This window comes from Periophthalmus magnuspinnatus, chromosome 16 (assembly GCF_009829125.3).
Source record: "Periophthalmus magnuspinnatus isolate fPerMag1 chromosome 16, fPerMag1.2.pri, whole genome shotgun sequence".
In the NCBI taxonomy this organism is placed as follows: domain Eukaryota; kingdom Metazoa; phylum Chordata; class Actinopteri; order Gobiiformes; family Gobiidae; genus Periophthalmus; species Periophthalmus magnuspinnatus.
The window spans coordinates 16,914,690-16,937,107 of record NC_047141.1 but is presented as its reverse complement, the minus strand read 5'-3'; the positions used below and the strand labels follow the sequence as shown (position 1 = coordinate 16,937,107).

The 22,418-nt window shown below is 37.6% G+C and overlaps 2 protein-coding genes across 3 annotated transcripts; one reads left to right on the top strand and one right to left on the bottom strand.

Moving 5' to 3' along the window:
* Positions 1-46: 46 nt before the first annotated feature.
* LOC117384030 (transmembrane protein 42-like) lies at positions 47-3,543 on the top strand. Its single transcript, XM_033981296.2, has 3 exons — positions 47-266; positions 614-760; positions 1,301-3,543. Exons 1-3 carry the CDS (start codon positions 105-107, stop codon positions 1,445-1,447), a joined length of 456 nt encoding a protein of 151 aa, XP_033837187.1. The 5' UTR covers positions 47-104; the 3' UTR covers positions 1,448-3,543.
* Positions 3,286-19,374, bottom strand: LOC117384104 (palmitoyltransferase ZDHHC3-like). 2 transcript variants are annotated; one of them, XM_033981383.2, is made up of 7 exons: positions 19,243-19,374; positions 16,118-16,509; positions 15,149-15,273; positions 14,749-14,845; positions 14,285-14,366; positions 13,088-13,218; positions 3,286-5,902 (listed from the first exon to the last, which is right to left on the bottom strand). In XM_033981383.2, exons 2-7 carry the CDS (start codon positions 16,466-16,468, stop codon positions 5,696-5,698), a joined length of 993 nt encoding a protein of 330 aa, XP_033837274.1. In that variant the 5' UTR covers positions 16,469-16,509; positions 19,243-19,374; the 3' UTR covers positions 3,286-5,695. The 2 variants fall into 2 exon arrangements, with proteins under 2 accessions (XP_033837274.1, XP_033837275.1); XM_033981384.2 differs by lacking the exon at positions 3,286-5,902 and adding an exon at positions 8,922-9,305 and having other exon boundaries at positions 19,243-19,368.
* Positions 19,375-22,418: the final 3,044 nt, after the last annotated feature.

Sequence of the window (22,418 nt, the reverse complement as noted above, 5' to 3'; positions counted from 1 at the left end):
TTACGTAGCCTTATTCCGATCAGTGTCTCGTGCTTTTTGTTTTTCTTCACACTTGAATTAGTGAATGAAAGGCACTTTCCGGTTAGTTTTACCCTCTGTAAAACATGGTTTCTGGCTCTCTTTACGCACTACTAGCGGGTCTTTGTGGCGCAGCGGCTTCACTCTCCGCTAAACTGTCTCTGGGCACTGGTTTTCTCAAACAAATGTGCGCATCTGGACTCAGGGACTGGAAACAAGCGCACGGAGCAGAGGACGCATGTGAATGGGTAAACACTGTCCTACAACATTGTAATTGTGTACCGTGGAAAGTATGATGGTGATTCATGGATAGTTCTGTATCTCAAAGCATAAATCGTGAATGTCCCATGTGAATCTAAAATGTCAAAAGGGTGTTCTGAGACTGAATGGTAGTGATGAGGTGACTCTCAATCATAAGAATTCTTGCATAAATGGTATTTTGATGGGAAAAATTACAAAATATCCATATAAACCCAGACTTTTATCTCCCTTTATATTAATCAAATGAACAAATGTGTTGTAAATATGGATCACAGCATATTCAAGAGACTACTCATTCTAAACTGTAGTATCACCTGGCTCCCCATGTCTGCAGCTGGATATCCCACTGCGTGTCCTCTGTGGAGGTTTGTTGTTGGTCTGTAACGCAGTGATGTGGACGTTTTTCTCCAAAGCCCTGAGACACTCCTCCTCTTCGGCCCGAGCCACTGTCACCACAACAGCATCCAACTTCATCTCTTCTGTAAGAACATACAGATGGGTCAAAAAGTATGAACTTGTATGAAACCATAAACGACAATAGCATAATTGGAATTTAGAGTAATAATGAAATTAAACATGGTATTGGACATGTGGTGGAAAGTTATTATTTATACCTCAAATAGGTTTCATCTCGATTTATTTTCTCATATTTATCATTTATTTTTGTGTTTGATTTTATTTAGTCTTTTCAAAAACAAAATTAAAGCTGCTCTTAGTATTGATTTCATGAATATAAACAATTTAACTATTTTAATCAGTGTAATTAATCCCCTAAAAAAAAAAAAAAAAAAATCCCCCAAAGTTTGAACTCTGCTCCAAACTTAATGCTTTTATTGATCGCTGAATGGCTGTAGACCTCTCGATTCAAAAACTCCAAGCATATCATTGACAATTAGGCATGACTGATTCACAATCTCTCAATGTTTTCATTAATTGCCCAGGCCTAATCTCAGCTGTCAGTTTCTCATTGTCAATTCAGTTTCACCTCCACCACTTATATTATACACTTTTGTATTTGCAGGCAGTGTTTGGTCACGTGATCTTTGAGGAGACCCAGGACACTTTATGGTGGATTGGCCTTTCTCTGACTCTGTGTGGGTTGCTTCTGCTTCATGGGTCTAAACCTCCAAGTCTACCAGGAGTGGAGGAGGATAAAAAGGACCAATGACCAAAAATGACCAGAGTGGTTTTGTCTTCAGTTAGTTCTGGTATATGGAACTAGAAAAAAGCCAGATATTGTCTGTAGGAGTGTGAAAACTTTAAGAATAACTAGCCTGGCCTGCCAAGACTTTTCTGTCTCATCAAGTGTCTGGATTTTTGTCTCAATCCCCTGAATTGTGATGGCCAGGACTGACAGTAATCAATCCAAAGTCATCAAGACAAACATGGAAATTTACATGTTATTTGAGAAATGCTAAACTGGTTGAATACGAATCCCATAAACAGTGCTGACTGCTACCAAATCAACAGAAGCACTAAACATCACTAACACTGGTCAACACTAAATTTATTGTCTAAGATTTTTTAGCTGATTTAGGATCATTTTGATGTGCTGAATCCAAAAATCACATTGGTTTTGCTCAATCAGGTCAACATTCTAAACTAAGCTACATATTTGTTTTTGCATGTGCCAACTTATGACTAATTGTTTTTTTTTATATTACAAGTGAATGAAATGGCTTCGACTAGAAGATCTTGCAAAAATAAGCCCGACATATTCTGCTACATCTGCGGTGAATACACCAATGTTCCTAACAGGAATCAAGTCACAAGTTTCATAAAGCGTGCTTACCATGCTTATTTTGGTATTAAACTTGGTGACCAAGATGAAGCTTGGGCGCCACACATGGCATGCAAGTCATGCACCAAGTATCTGCGTCAGTGGACTAAAGGCAAGAAGAGTTGTCTGAAGTTTGGAATTCCCATGGTTTGGAGGGAGCTGACATCAATAGCTACTTCTGGGCTATTGATGTGACTGGGATCAACAGAAAGAACCGAAGCAGCCTCAAGTATCCTGACCGTGAATCAGCACGTCGTCCTGTAGCTCACTGTGATGAAATTCCAGTACCTGTCTTTGTAGAAGTTCCTGACATCAGTGACAAAGATTCCTCCAGTGTGGTTTTAATGATGATGCTCCACATCCTTTTTCCCAAAAGGAGCTAAATGTTCAGGTTTCCTGAGAATCTGGGATCACTGAGTGATGAGCAGGTGGAGAGATTCCATCAGGACATAAAAGAGATGGAGACCAGGTATCAGGGACGCTGGGATGCAGTCATGATGGCTGATTACTGTTGGACTCTGAAGAGAGACATCCCTGCTGCTGAGCATTCAAGGGGTTCATAAAAACAGAAGTTCATGTCCTGAATTTTGCACAATGATAACGTAACGTTCCAATTTACATGTACTTACCTTTATCAATTAACATAACGTGACATTTAATTAATACATTCTCTTAGAAAACTATTTTTTATCTCCTAAAACATTATTTGGATGAGAAATATTAAAGAAAATCAACTGATAATGTCACAAAATTGTAATCAATTTAGTCAGAAGATCGGATTTTTCAAAATCAAATTAGCATAAAAACCTGACCTGACTGAGAAAAATGTATATCATTTTTTGATTCAGCGGTGCTAAATGGTCCTAATTCAGTTGAAAAAACACAGACAACTTTCAAAAATGTTTTTTTTGTAACCCATTGTAATCAAAGGTGACAGTTGTGATCTAACACTAACACTCACTTTCGTCTGCAGATAGACAGCTGTGATTGGTTCAAACTTGAAGGGTTGGTTTTTTGACAGTTGGGCACCAGACCTTCCAGCTAGAAAAAAATGTGACTTACCTGACAGGCTCGACAGGTGACCTGTATATTTTAGTGTGTCATAATTTAGGCAAGTACTTATATGTTTTGGTCTCTAGAGATCTCTATTTAGAGTAAATAGAATAAACTTTTATAAAAAAAAATTGTACAATTTCAATTGTACAATTTTTTCTAACAACAGACACCACATTTGTTTATGGAATCCTTTTATTAAAAAATAAACCCACACAAAGATACAACACAGGAATGTACAGCCCCTTTCAGTGGTAAAAGCCCTTCAAATGGATCTGCTCTAGCTTAAATACATGACAATATATCTTAAATGACGCCATACACCTCAAAAATCAAAATGGTCCAAGACAAAATTGACATAAAATAAACAATCCAAGCCAAGCCAATGTATTTATATAGCACCTTTAAAACAACAGAAGTTGTGCCAAAGTGCTTTACAGACCACAATAAATAACAATAGATAAAGAAAGAATATATCATTTACACACATAGATAGATTACATTAATTTAATCAGTTAAAAGCTATATTAAAAAGTGGGCCTTTAGAAGACCTTTAAAAAGACCAATCCCCAGAGAAGAGAGGAAGAGAGACAGCGCATTCCAGAGTTTGGGAACAGTGACGGAGAAAGCCTGAAAGCCCGGTCTCCTTTTCTTTTTTTTTAGGCAAGCAAGGGGGACAGAGGAGGTGCTGAGAGTTTGACAAGGTAGGGATTAAGCAGATCTGTAATATGCTTTAAAAACAAAGAGCAGAAGTTTAAAATCAATCCTGTACTTTATCAGGAGTCAGTGAAGCTGTGCTAAGGTTGGAGTAATATACTCTCTTTTTTTGTACTAGTTTAACAACCTTGCGGCTGCATTTTAAACCACCTGGAGGTCATTTAGTGTGGATTATGGCAGCCAAAAATAGGTAGAATTGCTAAAAATCCAGTCTGCTTGTACATAAAAGCATGGGTTACAATTTGTAGATTCTTTGGTAATAAAAATGTATTGTAATTTTGCAATGGGTCGAAGTTGGAAATGGCTTCTTTTCACCACGTTAGAGACCTGTTTATCAAAATTTTATATCAGAAGAAGGAGGAGAACACCAAGATTTTAGACTAAACTGTCATTCAACTGTAGAAAGTTTCTGGACATCCAGGATATTACTTCAGCAAGACACTGGTGTAAAGAGGACAGGGAGCCAATTTCATGGGGGCAGACAGGAACAAACAATTGCGTGTCATCCACGTACACTGGACATTGTTCTTCTCCTGAATTGAGGGGGTGCATGTACAGTGAAAATAAGAGAAGCTACAGTTGAGCCTTGAGCTTAGCTATTTTGACAGAAAAGGTTCTCCCACTTAAATAAGAAGCAAACCATTTTAAAACTGTGCCCTGTAGGGCCACTTCAAGTCTTTTTAGGAGAATATGATGCTCTATAGTGTTGAAAGTAGCACTGAAATCAAGTAATAGGAGGATAGCACAGGATCCTAAACCGACTGGGAGCAGTAACTCATGAAGTAATTTTAGGGAAATGGATTCAGTACTTTGATTGTGCTTGAAAACCAGACTGGAATTTGTCCAGTATATTATGTTGGCTCACATATGAGCAGACTGGCGTGAATGCCGCCTTTTTCTTGCTGGTTTGATGTGCATGACATTTGGACTTAACAGAGAGCTGCACAACGGATCTACTGAAGGAACAGCTTTAATTGCAAGGTTGTGTCAAGGACAAGATACAGAGTTAGAGCCACAGGCAGTGGAATCCCTAGTGATGTTGCAAGGTGATGTTGGGGGAGGAGGGCAGAGAGCTGGAAGTGATGGGAATTCCTCTTCACTTGTCAAAACATAGTAGACAAGATGCTTTTCCCCACAAAGTGTCATACACAGAAGGAGATAAGGCACATTGTGATCTAAAAAAGGCAGGAAAGTGGTTCATGCTTTGAGACACCTTCAAATGCACATGACAGCTTTTCATGTTTTTCTAATTATTACTTGGTTTGGTAGGATAGTACCTGTGGTGAATATTTATCAATTAATCTATTAATGCCCATTAATCTATAGCATTAATAGGCAGGAGTATTAATCTTATATATATTCTGTTATTAGTAGTCAAACTAATCTTTCTGTGAAGGTTGGACAGCTACATATTGGTGCAGCAGTGATATGATAACAATCCTTATTTGAATCATAGAGGATCTGTCCCAGAGCATGAGATCTAGCTACTGGGACCTATTAAGAGATTGCAGCAGTATAGTTGTTCTTCTTTGCTGAAACATTGTACACATGCTAACTACATTGACAAAAGGTCCCAACCAAAACTAGTTTCCAGTTTAAGATGCTAACAGCCCCCAAGGAACCTAAAATATCAAGAACATAAACTGCCCGATTGTAGTTCCATTAAAGTTCTCATCTGTGCAGTCCATCATCACATTACCTACACCTACAGCAATGTGTAGTATTTGCCTAGGAAGAAGATGGAGCCTGAATAGTGGTTTAAAGTTGAAAGATAAAAATATAAATATTGCATATCTTATGGCTGGTTCCTGTCAGTTAGATAGCCCTGTTGCGGCTGACATCTTGTGTAACATTTAAGAAACAGGTTTAGGCGAGTGGAATCTCAATAATGTCCTGTTGGATGATCTCTCCTTGTGGAATAAGGATGTGTTCCTGGGGTGTCTTTTTACAGCTCAGTCCAGAGAACGGGCTGCACCAGGACAAAGACAGGCGCCCTCCAAATGCAGTCTGCATTGCCTCCCTGCACGGGACCTTCTCCCACTTTCCCACCTCCCCTTTCAGGCGCTCGATGCCCTGGTGGAAACAAACACAACATTTAGATATTATGCAAACATAAAGTCGAGGCTTAAGGTTCTCTTTAAAATGTGCGTTTGAAATTGCAGTCTATAAACCTAAGGACGCTGTTACAGCAATTCTGAATTGGAGGATCCTTGTAAAATAATAACAAATCCTTTTGTTTAAATTAAATGCACATGTAGAATATCTAACACAGTGGTATTCTTTAACAGTTTAAAATGTATATTCACATAGAGTTGAGACATTTAACTAGATGTGTGCTATCTCATTTTAGATAAAATATGTATTTACATAACAACACAAATTGACAACCTATACTATGTTTATATGACAGAATATGCCATGCTCTGACAATGTTAATAATAAACACAAGATAAAAAAACATGCAATGTGTGTCAGAGTTCACTCATTCATTCACAATGTTTGGTTGCACTGAACAAAAACACGTAGGAGCCATGTACTGAATGTACTTTGATCTGGCAGTAAAATATTCATGCTTTCACCACTAGGGGGCAGGCTTACCTCTGGAGACTCTACAAGGCTTCAGAGAAACTTGGACAAAGAGTTTAACAACCAAAGCAAATGGATGAGTGTGGACAAGACAGTAGAAGGAGAGAAAATATAAAAAAGGTAAATGTGAAGAGGAAAAGTAGAGGCAAAAAAAAAAAAAAGAACTGGAAGTATAATCTGGACCAACAACACAACCACATTTTATGCATCAAGAGATTTATTCTACACTCGTGCTGAAATAGATTTCATAAGAAGTTCTGTAAAAACACACCTGCAGATTTTAAACATGTAACTAGCATCCAGAAATAAAATGAAAAATAAATAAACAGTAATGGGCAATTCACACAAACAAAAGGTTTGATAAGTTAATTCAAGCACTTTTCCCTGCATCATCCATATCATGGTCACACCATCATTGATTAAAAAGGTAGTTACTCATTTTCCCATAGACCAAATACATTTACTGCTACGTGACATAAAAGATCTTAAATGAATAGACAATTAAAAACATAAATCCAAACTAGTACATTAAACCTTGAACAACTTCTGTAAAGCTTGAAAATAAATATATATTTTTAATAATTCTATTAAATTAATTAAAATAATAAAATTAGACAGTTTTTCACACCTACCATGTTCTGATTTCGCATATTCCATAACATTTGTAATAAATCAATCACATAACAGAATGTAACTGCCACTATGTCAGTGTCAGCAGACCAGGTACAGACAGACTTAAAACAAGTCTCTGGAATGGTGCAAAATTTGGCACACAAATGCAAACATTTGGCACAAAAGATATGGCATTTTTTCCCCATAAGATAAAAGACACGTTTCTTCAGTATCAAAAAACTTAAGAAAGCATCAGAGAGGAATCAGTGCATGTTCCATACAAATTAAAAAGGTTACAATATTTCATATAGTGGATAATAATTTACACCACTTGTTCAGTTTTATAAGTAATAAGAATATGAAGTGAGCTAAGATTATGTGGCCACAGTGACATAGGGTTGGTGTTTTTGCAGAAGTCCAGAAAATGTCTTCCATGCCTCCAATTCTTTTATAAAAAGTAGACTTCAAATATGAGGAAAATCCATTTAATGTACTTTAAGATTTGTTGCCCACCATTTGAGAACCACTGAGACAGGGCACTTTTATTAGGTGCCCTGTGTCAGACAATTTATCGTATGAGAGTCTATTTTTTAAAAGCTGGTACTGAATGATGCCCTTTCCAAATTAGGCAACTCTACTGTGTTAGCACCATTCACCATGCCTGGCCTCACAGTGGGCCTGCAGGCAGATTTAGGGGTACTTTTAAAATCTTTTCATTTTTAACACTATATGACTGGTGTCTGGAACATACGGCTGATTCCAGTCTGGTGATGCAAGAATCAAAGGGCCAGTAACATCTAAGAGCACAAAGGTGGTAGAGTTTAAATGCTCATTGAAATGTGTTTACAATTTGCACTAAAGATGCACCAACTTTTCTGGAGTAGGGTCTGCCACCATGGAGACTATGAAGATGTTACAGCTTTGCCTGAAATATTCCACAGTTTGGCATTAAATTTAACCATCTTTATGGAGAAAAGCAGGTGGAGCCACTAGGCCAATTTACAGGTCAGATCTGTGGAGAGGTTACCCCACTCACAGTTAGAATGCATCTTATTCAATAATCTTTTCTTAGCATTACACATGTAACATTCCAGACAAAGCATAATAACACTTTTTAGTATTAACTCTTTGCTACATATAGTTGCATATGCTGTGAGGCCACTTCATGTTGAATGCAGTTCTGCTGAAAAATCCTACCCAGTGTAGTTAAATATATATGTCAGTTTGGAGAAGCAGACAAGAGGATAGTGAGGTTACTTTTCTCCTGGGGGCCTGTCTGTTCAGAAGGACTGTTACATGGCACTTTAAAGTAAAAAAATAAATAAATAAAAATTATAGGATCAGATGAAAAACTTTCAGTTTCAACTACTGCTGCCCAAATGCAGGTGATTTTCAATGGTCTTGTTTATTAAAACTGTGTGATCACCATCAAGTACTAGAGGCTCAGTGGGTGTCAAGTCACAAGGACAACCCACTGCGCATGTTACACCTTAGTGCATAAATATGTCACTGAAAAAGCCTCTTTAATTCACTATGTACAACTATATTTTATTAAAGCAACTGCACCAAATTTTATTTTAAGCAATAAAGTAAAATTTGCCCCAGTACAGATATATTGTAAAAGCAGCTCTAAGGGTCAAAATAAGACCCCTGTGTGCTATCTGCATCTATTTATTTATTAAGCAATGTATAACTCTGTTAGCAGGTTATTTGTAGTTGGCTGTGTTATGATGCCTAAACCATGCTCTGGCCCCAGAAAGTAGTGCAACAGGCTTAAATTCATTACAGTGAATAATTGGGATGCTAGGGATGGGTTACGAAAGTGAAGAATAAGTTTGGACTGCAGCAAACGGTAAAAATGACCTAATTGGGTTTATCACATTTTTAAAGAGTACAAAGTGTCTTTACATATTGTGTGGCTTAGCTGAGCTGACCCTTTAAATACATCTGTCAATTAAACAGGAAATCATATTCAACTAAAATCTCACATATACTTCACAGTGATTGCAAAACAAATACTATGCAAGTTTCTTTTTCTCTGCAACTCAATGAACAAATAATAAGATCGTCTTTTGAATAAGTAACACAAAGCGCAGGAGTGATACGTAGGCCAGACTCAAACCACGTACTGATAGGTCTCTGCCTTGCCCCCCGGATCAGGTCTGGAGAAGGGGCTAAACCACAGTAAGGAGAAATGGTGTCCGAAAACCACCCTCAAGTTCATCCACTTAGTTTTTTTAGCCCATCTTCTCTCTTCCTTTTTCAACTGCTCTATGCCCTGCAAACGAAAGACAACCAAGCTTCAGTTGGTGTGTCAGTAAATTATCTTTCAATAAAAATGAAATGCCCATGGTGGCTGATGAGCTAGACAATACCACCTCCTTAGAATACAGAACTATATGGAAAATGAATGAATGTTTAGGGGAAAAAAAGTAATATACTGCAGCTAAAACAAAAAAATAAAATAAAATAAAATCAATCATTTGATGTGCACATTTTGGATTTTGAACCAACACAATTACATTGAGAAGTCTCCATTTTGAGTGAATAAAACTTAGTATGATGTGCACAGATAGAGCAGGATACATGGTGCTGTATGATAAGTAACTTCATTAAAAAACAAATAATGTTTTTTTAATTTGCATTACAACATGTTAAATGTTGAGACAGTAATTGATTCCAGAAACAGAGCTGTTTTTTTTATAGTAAAAAGATCACGATTGTTTCAATCAATTACTTCTCTACTTTCCAAATTAAGAGCAAGACCCAATGCATTTTAGTGCTGTTTAAAAGCATATGTAGAAAAGGGGCTTCGCTCCAGGTTTTGAGGATCATTTTTGTAAATGAAGAGTAATCATTGAAATGATGATTGTACATTTGATTAATTGCACAGCCGGACCTCTAAGGTTGTAGCGAAACATCGAATGACATCAATAAAAATGATATATCGATATCTCTAAAAATACACATAATTTGAAGCCGCAAGCGGCGATGATGGCCCTCGCTCCCCGCGCAACCGCCCCCCTACGCGACCGCCCGGGGTCAGCCACCACCCCCCACGCACCATTCTCCCCACCCGGCCACCCCCCTGCCGCTATCCACCCCCCTTCACACAGTTTTTTGCCCCTTTTGAGGTCCACAATTATCTCCCCAAGTTTCATGCCAATCGGACAAAGTTGTGTCTTTTACCTGGCCTGTAGAGGCGCTATAGAGGTCACTGGCCACGTGCTCATTATGTTTCTCTTTTCACAGTTTTATTCTGTATCAGTGATTAGAATTTGAGCTTTTTAGGCTGATCCACGTGTCTGTGAGAGCGAATGAAATATGCAGGAAAGCAGTCATATTTTGACAGTGTGCTGTGCATAAACCAGAAAGAATATCCCCAAAACGTGGATGTTTATTGACAGTAAACATGTGTACATGCTGTATGTGGAGTTTGAGGTAATTTGGATGAAAAACCTAGGACTAGATAGGTTTCATTTGCACTTAAGTGAAAGTTTCAATCCAATGATGAAGTCATACTTTGAGGGCCTGCTACATGTAAACCGTAAAAAATATCCACAAAACGTGGATGATTATTGACAAACAACATGTGTACATGCTGTATGTGGAGTTTTAGGTCATTTGGATGAAAAACCTAGGACTAGACAGGTTTCATTTGCACTTAAGGAAAAGTTGTGTAGGAATTTAAATCCAACGATGAAGTCATATTTTGAGGGCGTCCTACTCATGAACCATAAAGAATAACCCCAAAACGTGGATGATTATTGACAATCGACATGTGTACATGCTGTATGTGGAGTTTGATGTCATTTGGATGAAAAACCTAGGAGTAGATATGAATCATAGACATGCAAGTCAAAGTGCCAAGTGCCAATTTCTTTTCAATTCATTGCGCCCCTGGTGGCCAACCGTGGAAAATAACCCATGGCCATAATGTAATTATTTGGTTCTTCTCATGCCACCAATTCATTCCCCAAATTTCATAGGAATTGGATAATGTTGGCGTTTCACCCCTATGGTAGGGGGCGCTATAGTGTTCATTTTGATTACAATTAGTAGTGCATTCTATTAATGCCGTGATGTCACATGTGTGATGTGAATTTCAGCTGTGCACCAATGCATGTGTGTGTCAGACATTTTTCAATGATTTTTTTTGGAGTGTTTGCGCCCCTGGTGGCCAAGTGTGAAAAATGACCTATGCCCATAATCCAATAATGTTTCACCCTTATGGTAGGGGGCGCTATAGTGTTCATTATGAGTAAAATTAATATTGCATTCCATTCATGCCCCAATCTCGCATATGTGATGTGAGCTCTGTAGGGCAATGCCTGGTCATGAGAGGACATCGAAAAAACAGGAAACAAAGGCGTTTTTCGGCGGCGGCACACGGGCGAACTGTGTGGAATTCGTGGAAAACGTGGATGTTTTAGGAAAACCCATGTGTCTGGATGTGGCATGTGAAATCTGAACTCATTTGGACCAAACACCTGGGAGCGAAAAAAGTGGCGAATGTTCGATCCAATATGGCCGACTTCCTGTCCGTCATAGAGCAGTGCTTCAATTCATTTTTATGTTCCGATTTTTGTGCATGTATTCCAAAATTAATCAGGCTCCTCTCCCATAGGGAGAATCAAATTCTAGGTGGGAGGAGATGAAGGAGCTTGTGGTGAACAAAATCCTGACTTATGACCTATAACTGTTGATTTCAGTCCGGATTCATCTGGCACCACAATCTCAAGAAGACAGATGTCCTAGAGCATGTGTCAAACACAGAGGCAGCATTCTGAACTTTCCTCTCCCCTGGTAGAGACACCCAGCAGTCTCACAAGAGTAAGTGAGTGACCACATTATAAAGATGACGATTTCGATATCAGGTCGAAAGGTTCTTAGCATCTTAACAAAATATCACTAGCAACAGTGAATGTGAGTGAAGACAGTGGGAGCCCAGCAGACTTCTGTCAGACAGGCTGCGAGCATTCTGTCCAATGACGCCAGTCCTCTCCAGGATATGTGTATGTGTGTCTTTTTCTCTTTGCTGCAGTTCGGCAAAATCTATTGCCCCATTGGGAACACAAATAAAGAGAAGTTGAAGAAGGAGCTTTGATTTAAGTAGTCTTAAACTAGAGTTGCAGACAAAAAGAAGTTATTTATTGCATTACCACTCTGGACTCTATCCAGACGTCTGTTTCCACAGTCTTCTTTCAACCCTTTTCAGAGCATGTTTGAACAGTGAACCTCAATATGTTTGATGTTTGCTACACTCTTATGAGGATTTAAAATCCTTTTAGAGCAAAGAATGTCAGGTACAAATTTATGTAAAAAAAAAAAAAAACATAAAAACTTTGACTCTTGACTTCACCATAGAGAAATACAGAGGCAGCCAGTTCGTCCTCACTCGTGGTATGTGTCATCACACCACACTCTTTTGCATTAGACATTCCCAGAAAATAAGCTTTTTCAAATGTATTTATTTACCAATTAATTTAAGACAATATGATGATGGTTACCAGAAAGACTTTAGGTAACCCGTGACCAACCATTTAAGAGAAAGACATTATTTTATGATCGTATATGTTTTTGCTTTGTCCACTTCAGGTTTTCTTTCTTTTGGCAGTTACAATGTTTCCACTGGTGACCATTATGCTGGTATTTGAATGTCCTAAGCATGGTGTCAAAAAAAAGAAAGCAATACTACAACTAGTATCAAAACTATATACTCTTTTGAAGAAGTATCAACTCTTAAATTAATCCCAACATTGGACCTTCCCTGAATATTTTTGTAATGGTCTTGATCTAGATCAGAACATGTATAAAACCATGTGGTAACATTACGAAACTACTATTTTGTGTTGAAAATTACATGATATTATTTTTGATTTTTGCCATTATTACAATCACTATCAAGTATCAAGCCTTTTCCTTTGTACCAGAATTCATTTTGAAATGATCAGATGTTGACAGCAGTAGTCAGAAAGGGTTAATTCGGTTTGTTGGGAAAGCAGTGTATGAAACAGGAGTCAGGGGGACAAAGGAGGGGGTTTTGTGTGGGGAACTTACAGTTTCGTCGGTGCAGATGGAGTGAACCTGGGTGCCAAACATCACAGAAGTGAAGATGAGGAAGAGGAGACCCTCGAAGCACAAGAGGATGAGGAGGATGACTGTGGCTGGAGGGGAAAAGGAGCTGCACTCTGGGACATGGGACATACAGGGAACAGGGCAGAAACAGGAGCATGAGAGGAGGCGCTACCATGGCCAAGTAGCTACAAATAATGGCAGAACGGCCAATATAGTCATGAGTTGTCAATAATATAATGTAAAGATTATGAGCCAATACAATTTGAAGTTAAATAGTTCAAGTTGAAGGTAATATTTTGTAAACAATAACGGCAGACTATATTGATCCATGAATCCATCAATGTAATGTTTGAATGTTAATTCTGATAATCATCTTTTTGTATAAACAATAAACTTTACATTACAAAATGCTGGACATATTTTATGCTGAATGATAATCCATGGCAACTTTGTCTAGAAAGTGTAAAAAGAAAAGCTTGCTACAGAGTACTGTCATCAAAAAATATATTCCTATGAGAAACACCGACATGTGGCAAAAGTTATTTATGCGAGTCTTCAGACTAGGGGTGTGCAAAAATATCGAAATATCATATCATTTCACTTAATGATACAGTAACAATATCATGGACTGCTGTATCGATTTTTTTTTTTTTTGTATATTTTACCAAATTATTCTGTCACAGCACTACTTGTTTAGAGGAAAAAGACCTACTCTTGCAGAACATTTGACATTTGATTCACTGTTTTCATGATTTAAATTTATTTCATATTAACTTTACTTTAACATAAACTTTCAGTATCACCATTAGTAAATATGTTGTGATCCTTTAGATCCTTTAAACGACACATGTCCCTGTACATGTAAACGTGGAGCTCATATAAGCTGTGGATGAGTAATACTGGCCAATGTAATTAATGTTTATTTTTTGTGAAAATTGGGTTGATCATCAAGTGTCTCGAAAGCCTTTATTTTTCACTGAACCGTATCAAATTGATTTGAAATATATTGGATAATACTGTATCGAACCGACAGTGCACTGTACATACATACATATCGTATCGTGCCTTGGACATTCTGGATGTGGTCTAGTTAAAGCCATTTTGACTAGTGGTAATATCTCTAAGTGGGTGAAAAGGGGAAAGATGGCAGAACAATGACTGCTCATGAAAGATACTCACTGGACCAATCGTCTTCAAAGCAGTAGAGAAAATGGAAGACCACCATGATTAAAGTGTGCAAAGAGATGAGTGCAATGTACATCTAGTAAAAGATTCAAAAAACACAACAAACTTTAGAAGAGGTAGGGTTAGCCTATTGTAACAAGCACAAGACATGATTATTTTACTGACTGGGCCTTTATTTATTTGTGATATAACTTTATTGGCAATAGATACATTTTCTTAATGACCAATGAAAGAATAATGAAAAATGTAATTAGTTCCTATAATATTAGTACACTGCCCAACATAAAATGATATACTGACTCTGTAACAGACGTCATAACACACCTTAGATGTAAGAATATATTTCCTACCTATACTTGGCTAATGTTTTATAGCCAGGGATTGATTGAACCATTTCATTTTTTTCAATTAAGGTATCTCCAAAACCCATCCATCTAGGTGAAATCCAAAGTACTTACTGTGAAGAGTACAAAGTACTTTTGGTTGTTCTCTCCCACACAGTTATTGACCCAAGGACAGTGATGGTCCATTTTCCGAACACATCGTTTGCAAACACTAAGGACAAACAACAGAACAGTTAAAGGTCAAACACTGAATAAATGCTGCTAATGTAGATGCCACTGACAAATAATAAGGTGGCAAAAATATGTGTTTATACAACTATATATTATTATGTAAGTGTACTTTTACTCGATATCCGACACATTTTTAAAAAATCACTCAAAGCTCACTAGATGTGCATTTCCTTGTTCACGTCATTAATTATGTTGTGACATTGTTGCAGCTCTATAAAACACATTTAAATCCTCTTTTTTCAGTCTTCATTGTCACAGAGAGGTAGCTGTATCCTTAATGTACCTGCAGTGGTGTGCTCGGTCAGGCTTGATGCTGCAGCACTTGGGACATTTGTAAACCACCTGTCCCGGCTTCAGCTGAAGGCTCTCGATATACTCCTTGGTTGCATTACCTTTTGGCACAGCCCCCTGGAGACAAGACAGAGGAGTCTTAAACATTAAACATTTCCTGCACTGCTCTGATTTTTGGGATACACTAGAATGAGGACTACTTGGCTGTTTTATAAGAGGTTATACAGTTAGTCCTAAAATGTTCTCTAGGAGTTCGATAAGATTTGAGTCGCAAGCTGTAATCAAGCAGATTTGAAAAAGATATGTTGTTTCTGTATGACACCATTTTAGTCTTAAAAATGCCTCAACTTTGATGTGTCAACAAATTTCAGAAGAACTCAAGTCAGTAAAATCAATCAATTAAATGATCCCCTAAAGGCAAATTAGGCACACTCATCATGCACAGAGACCATTTGATCTTCCATCACACTTGAATGTCTAATAAGATACACCATTGCAGTGTGGTATGGCAATCTGTCTGTCCATCTTAAAGCCAGGCTGTGGTGCTTCATCCACACAGTGTGCAAACTTAAATGTTTTAATGATCTTCTGAATTCTGCATTCTTCTGTATTCTGCATTTATGGATTATGTTTTAAATCAAATGCACACAGCTGATGGCAGCGTGGGTGGATGGCTCAAGACACATTTCTTACTTGTAGGACAATAAAGTTAATCTTGAATCTTGTCTAGTCTTATAAACAACTGGATGTTTGTTACTATGGCAACTCAGTGTCAACTCTGGTTAGTTACTTTAGTGGAATTTCCTTAATATGGCTTTGGCTTAAGATTGCTTAAGATTGCTACATGAAATTCCCCCAATGTGCTTTTTCATAAATGAGGACCAAGCTCTAGGATTAGATGAAATGTCAATCTTACTTTGGTGGACAATGCAGCACAATTTTGATCAGTCATTATACTCACAGGGTCTGTGCACATGGCTCTGACGTGAGAGGCGAGGGCGAGGAAAGCCAGTGAGTTGAACAGCAGCCCATTCACGATGCTATAGGTTAGGTTCCTCGCTGGGAGCAACATCACAAACAGCACCACAAACTCAGCGTAAAACACAAGCAGCCAAGTGATGATGGCGCCCACTATCCCACAGGCATCTTTGATGAACCACATGCCTGGGGCGGAGTACGCCGTGATCACGTCTTTGGAGATGGGGATGCGCTGTTCGGACTGTAGGAGGTCTGTCCCATGGCCAGTCCCATTGGAGGAGGACTGACCACGGCCGTGCTCCACATCCCTGCATCGGCGTACTGGGCTCTTCATCCTTCATTTGCCTCCAAGGGGCAAGGATCAGTCACCGCATGCTAAAAATATTAAGTTCAACAGATTCAAAGTAAGATTTTGTAGCACACAACAACCTACAATTACGCCAGCCACAATTGTGTACTTTATCTGGTCTAAAGACCTTCCAGGGAGTGATTTGCATGCATCCTGTAACTGTGACCATTATTTATTTACTGATTCCAGGTTACAGTAAATTGCACATGCTATCCAAATCCACAAATTTTGATGGGAGAGAATATAGTCCTTTTTCATAAGAGTTTTCAGTCAAAGACACTACATCTGACCCTGATTTAGAAGTTCATCACCTCCTAAAACACACAGCAGTCTACACACAGCATGATACTCGCATATATCTTTTCTATCTATTTTAATCCATCTATGGTGTGCTTGTTTAGTGTTGACCTGATGCCTTTGTACTGCAGCTTGATCATGTTTGTTGATGGCAAATATTTTACTTGGTTAAATGCAAATAATATTATAACACTATTAACACGTGTATACAGGCCAGGCCAAAAACCACAGAGGTAGGAGAGGCACACAGAAAGTACTTTATCATTTACATGAAATGCACTTGCTCTCCATCTGTTCCACAGTATTGTCTAATTAAAATGTGCACTCTGAACAGAATCTTACTTTTTAAACATAAACCAGAAACTAGATTAAACATATTAGATGATAAATATGTTTAATGCAATACTGAGGAACATCCTAGGCAAAGCAAAAATCATGTCTAGTGCATAGTGCAACTTTTGAAGTAAATCACAAGTACGAATTGTAAGATGTGTCTATTGGTTGTTTTCATCTGTTTTCATTGTATTGCCCCTTTAATGCATAAAATTGGGTATATATGGCCCACTTCCCCTAATATGTTTACCTTGCCTGTGTGCCAGTGTGAACCAAACAGCCATTTTGATTCACATGAAAAATTATTTTGGCCTTAAAAAAATCACACAGTGTAAGTCCAGTCAAGGAGCGGCTCCTGTTACATTCTGGAGCAGGGTTAGGGTGTGGTGTGAAAGTGACCTACTTTCATCTCACAGTGCGCGGTGAAGGTAAAGTGCCTGGAATTTAATAAAATGTGTGTGGATGAACTACATTTCATGCATGGGCGCTGCAGAGCTGACTGCTTGCAACGTGTATCTGACAAGGCAAATTGGATCAACTTAATATCAGCGAGACACTTCTAGTCCTGCCTGTGTCTGTGCAGGTGAGGGAAGCCATGGTCTAACCTGTGAAAGACCGTCTGGCTCCAGACATCCACCCAGATTACTCTACCCTGAAAGGCTCCACCAAGAGAGCAGTCCAAAGGAAAGACACGCACATTTAAAAAACATTCACATGCAAGAGTGCGCAGGACTCAGAAATGTAACATGCCACAAGGGAAAGATCCGCACAGATGACAGATGGTACTGGCTCTGGGTACAACAAATACTGACCTTCTTCAAACCTGAAGTGGTTAAAACGCACCTTATATGACATTCAATTAGATCATCACATGATACAAGCAGAGAAAATACCATCATCCACATGTCCCTAACCATTTTTCATTAGTTTATGCTACAGAAACAATTACATGTTTTATAATTTGTTGACCAAGTACACTGTCTTTTAAAGGTTATTTAAGGTGATAAAGTTAATTTCAAAAGGTTAGAAAAAAGGTTATTGGAGTTAAACATGCCAAAGACTGCATAAGCACCAAATAAATTACTGACAATGATGTAAATATCCTATTGCATATCAAATGTAGCGTAGGTTGCAGTTTCTGTTCAACCAGCTTTGTAGTATGCCTTTGTAGTACGCCCCTCTGGTTTGAACCCACTTTAGTCCTAATATGCTATAGAAGTTGGGTTCAAATTGCAAGGGTTCAATTAGTTGCAATTGTTTATTTGATTCTTGTATTAGTACATCAGTTCATATTTCTCTCTTCTCTCAAACGTTAACACTCCTGAAGTTGTTTACAGTGTGAACACCCAGCTGATATTGAAACAATAATGGACTCTGGCAGGTCTATGATTGGAAGCTGCTAAACTATTTCTACAATCTAGTGTTAAAGCTCTCTGGGCATCTAGCTATTTAAAAGGCCCATATTATACCATTATCTGGTCTATGGTATAATGTTTCCTCATCAAAAAGAAATCTGCAGTTGTGTTTTGTTTCATTCACACACACAAATCCTGCATATTTTGGTTGAGTTTTACTCTTACACCAAAAACACTCTGTTTCACCTTGTGATGTCATGTGGTAATACAGGAAGTGCTCCACTATGTTTTAAAACTCCATACACCTTCAGTAGAATCATTTGGATACTTTCAGCCATTCAATTTCAGCTTCATGACATCACAAGGTGGAGCTTTGGAGATGTACAGACTAATAAACCAGGATTACTCAAGCATGTGTGAATAAAACAAAATGCAACTCTAGGTATGTTTTTAATGAGGTAACAACATAAAGCTCACAACTGTCATTTTGTGTAATATGGGACCTTTAAAATCCCTTCTCCCATCACAAAATGTGATCATTTCATTGTGAACCAGTTGTACTTTGAAGGTTAACTTCACGTTGCCAGTAGCCATAACCACTGCATGGACAATGACCCAAAATGTCCCCACTAGAGGTGATCTGATATAAAGCGGCCTCATCTAAATTAGCTACATGACAATAACGAGCTAAATATCCGCACATTCCCTTCAGTGCAGTTGACATTAGCTTAGCCACTAAGCTTAGCTGGCTGTGAAAAGTGAGCGTTTACCCACCTGCTTTATGAAAGAATAACCCTGATCGGGTCTTAGTTAGAGAATAGTGGAGGTCCCCGGAAAGTATTTAAGTAACAATCAAACATATTGTCCGCTGATCGCCCCCTTAGCTCTGAGCATTCTTCGGCCGCGGGGCGGAGATATGGGCGGAGCTGTGGGCGGAGACCTGCTGTACACTTCCGGTGCAGTATGTTTTTTACTGGATGTCTTGTGGAATTGCCAATTCATAACTGTTAAAAATAAATCCTTTTTTGTACAAAAATGGTTTGATAAGGGTATTTGGTCCCTGATGTATGTATTCATCTAATACTAATCTTATATCCTTTGATGGAGTCTCAAAAAATTTTAACATACAAACACAAAAGAAAGAATTTATAAATATTTCTAAGGCCATCCCTCAAAATGTTTTGAACACAGCATCCTTCCTATTTCATAATCCTAACTGTAGATATCCCACTCTTCCTAAGCTTACAATGAATGGGTTCAACATCTAAACTTTCAAACATCCAGTTTGCAAAATTCAACAATTGTGTAATGATGCTTTTTTTCTCCTATATTTCAAATCCAAATTTGATCTCCCAATTAATCTCAGGATAAGAAGTAAATTTGTACAATTTATTTGAAACTTCCCATTCCTCCTAAAGCTAAGGAAGTCCATGTTAAAAGTCTTTCAGTCATATAGCCCTCTAAAGAACTGCTCAGACTGTTGTTTCTGTGATGTGAATATTGAATCAACAGAACACTTATTTTTTTTGAATGTATGTTTTCTAAAGCCTTTTAGGACAATACGCACTGCTGTTTTTTCCCCAAGATTACAAATTTAAAGACTTTACAAGCAAGGACATCATTTTTGGTACTCTTATGCATAGCAAAAAATGTGAAATGATTTTAAATGTAATCTTTGTTATGGGTAAATTCTTTATCCACAAGTGAAGGTTCTTAAAAATCAAACTACCCTTCCTCACATTTCAGAACTTTTCTTTTTTTTCCTCATCTGTAAGTTTTATGGAAAAGAAAGATACTAATAATTAAAATTGTGGAAAAATGTGATAGATGATCTAAATCTTATGGACAACCCCTAGTGGTGTGCATATATGTGTATATGGTATGTTTATATAATGTCTTATAATTCCTTTTTTAAAATATATTTGTATTGGAGGTGAATTTCTACTGCTCCAGAGTGTGGATCAGAGGCTGAGTTCTATTTATCAAATCTATGTGTGATATAAACTATGTATGTGTGATAAAGGCTATGTAAAAAAAAAAAAAAAAAAACAGTTTCAGGCTGTGTACTAAATTCATAATGCTGTAAGTCACAACAGGATGTGGGAATAACCTATATAGGCCTATTAGACTATATCTGATACCAAGGCCACTCTTTGCATTGCCTTTCCTCCAAAATCAGTTTCTTTCAGTCCAAGGCAAATGTCCTCTCCTTTGATAAACAGATGCACTCTCAGCCAATTTGGTCCTGCTGTGGCTAATGAAACAGGCTTCAGAACAAGCAGCGCCACATTCAAACAAAAGTGCATAAAATGGTAAATAGGTTCTTTTTATATTCTAGAAAACATGGCAAAGCCTATTAATATTAATGCAAAAAGTAATTTCACTGACAACAATAAAATCTTTAGAGTTTTCACTCTGGTTCATGTAGGCTATGCTGTCAGAAAATCATCTTGAACTGTGGAAGTTTTTGTTTCACGTGGATAGGCTAAATGGCTTAACTACACAGATAAAAAAATATAATAATAATAATAATAATAATAATAATAATAATAATAATAATAATAATAATAATAATAATAATAATAATAATAATAATAATAATAATAATAATAATAATAAGGTAATGAAATTAAATAATGAAAAGGCCCATCAGCACATGCACCACACAGACTGACCCCTAGAAATGGACATTCTCTCAGGAATTGTTTTATATCACATAACATTTAAGTGTGAAATGAAAGAGTAATTCATTGTCATTCAGGTAAACTAAAGCTGCTCAGATTGGTGGTCTAATCTATGGATGCTCCATGCAGCAGTCTCAATTAACAGTGAACAACATCAGAATGACATGTTTAGTGATTTATTGAAATTATTATTAATCAAAACATGTGGTAAAAAGCTTGAGTAACCTATGTATGCGAGCCCAAAGAAGGCTTTAGGATCAGCCTCCAATAAGTGTGTGTGTGTGTTACAATAATTAATTCCCAGTTCCTGACAGGAAGAACCTGGGGAGTGTAATTCCTATAGTGTTCACTAGAGGGAAGTAACATACAGTCAAACTGATTTGAAGTCACGTAAATATATTGAACCATCCGTGTGATCTGCACATTGCCAGGATACAGGACACTTCTCTTTTTTATTCCTCCCTCTGCATGATTTTTTTTTTTTTTTTTTTTTTACTAAACACCGGGGGAATAATACAAAGTGTCCTGTATTTCACTGTATGTGACATCTCAGAGCTCACTTTGTGATCGCTTTATACCCTTCGTCTCCTGTTGTTGTTGTTGTTGTTGTTGTTGTTGTTGTTGTTGTTGTTGTTGTTGTTGTTGTTGTTTACGGCTGCTATTCTCAAAAACATCGCCAAAATGCCCCCATGCCACAGTCTGTTATAGGCTATATAACAACGTGCACAGAACTGCAAGAGTGGCTTCAGAGGTGCTGGAATGGCGTTCACTTTTTCATTAATCAGATATAAAAACATGTATGGAGAAGGAAAAAACGTTCCTACAGATTTGGTTTTGTGATTATAAAATGTATTCACATTTTAATCCCTGTATGTTCATTTGCCCCCTGTGTCTAATGTGTAGGAATTACAAACTCCTTGGTATCTCCACATGGCATTGTAAATCAGAGTAGAGCTACAGATGCTTTTCAATCCCCCAGACACCACTTCACTTTGAAAACAATGCATAAGTGTCTCTTATATATCTATATAATCTTTGCTTACATTATGGAGTTAGCTATTTCACTGGCATACTAGTTAAGCATTGTTTCAACGTGAAAACAATCTTGCAATCTGCTGTAGAAAAAGAGGAAAGTGAGCCAATGTGCAGGAAATCTTGTAATCTAGTGTTTTCAGCCTTAGCCTCCCAAAACATTTATCTTCTTGGTAGGGCTATGCTTTAGAAGCAGCCCCTGCGTTAGTAGGTGAATGAAGAAATATTATGACC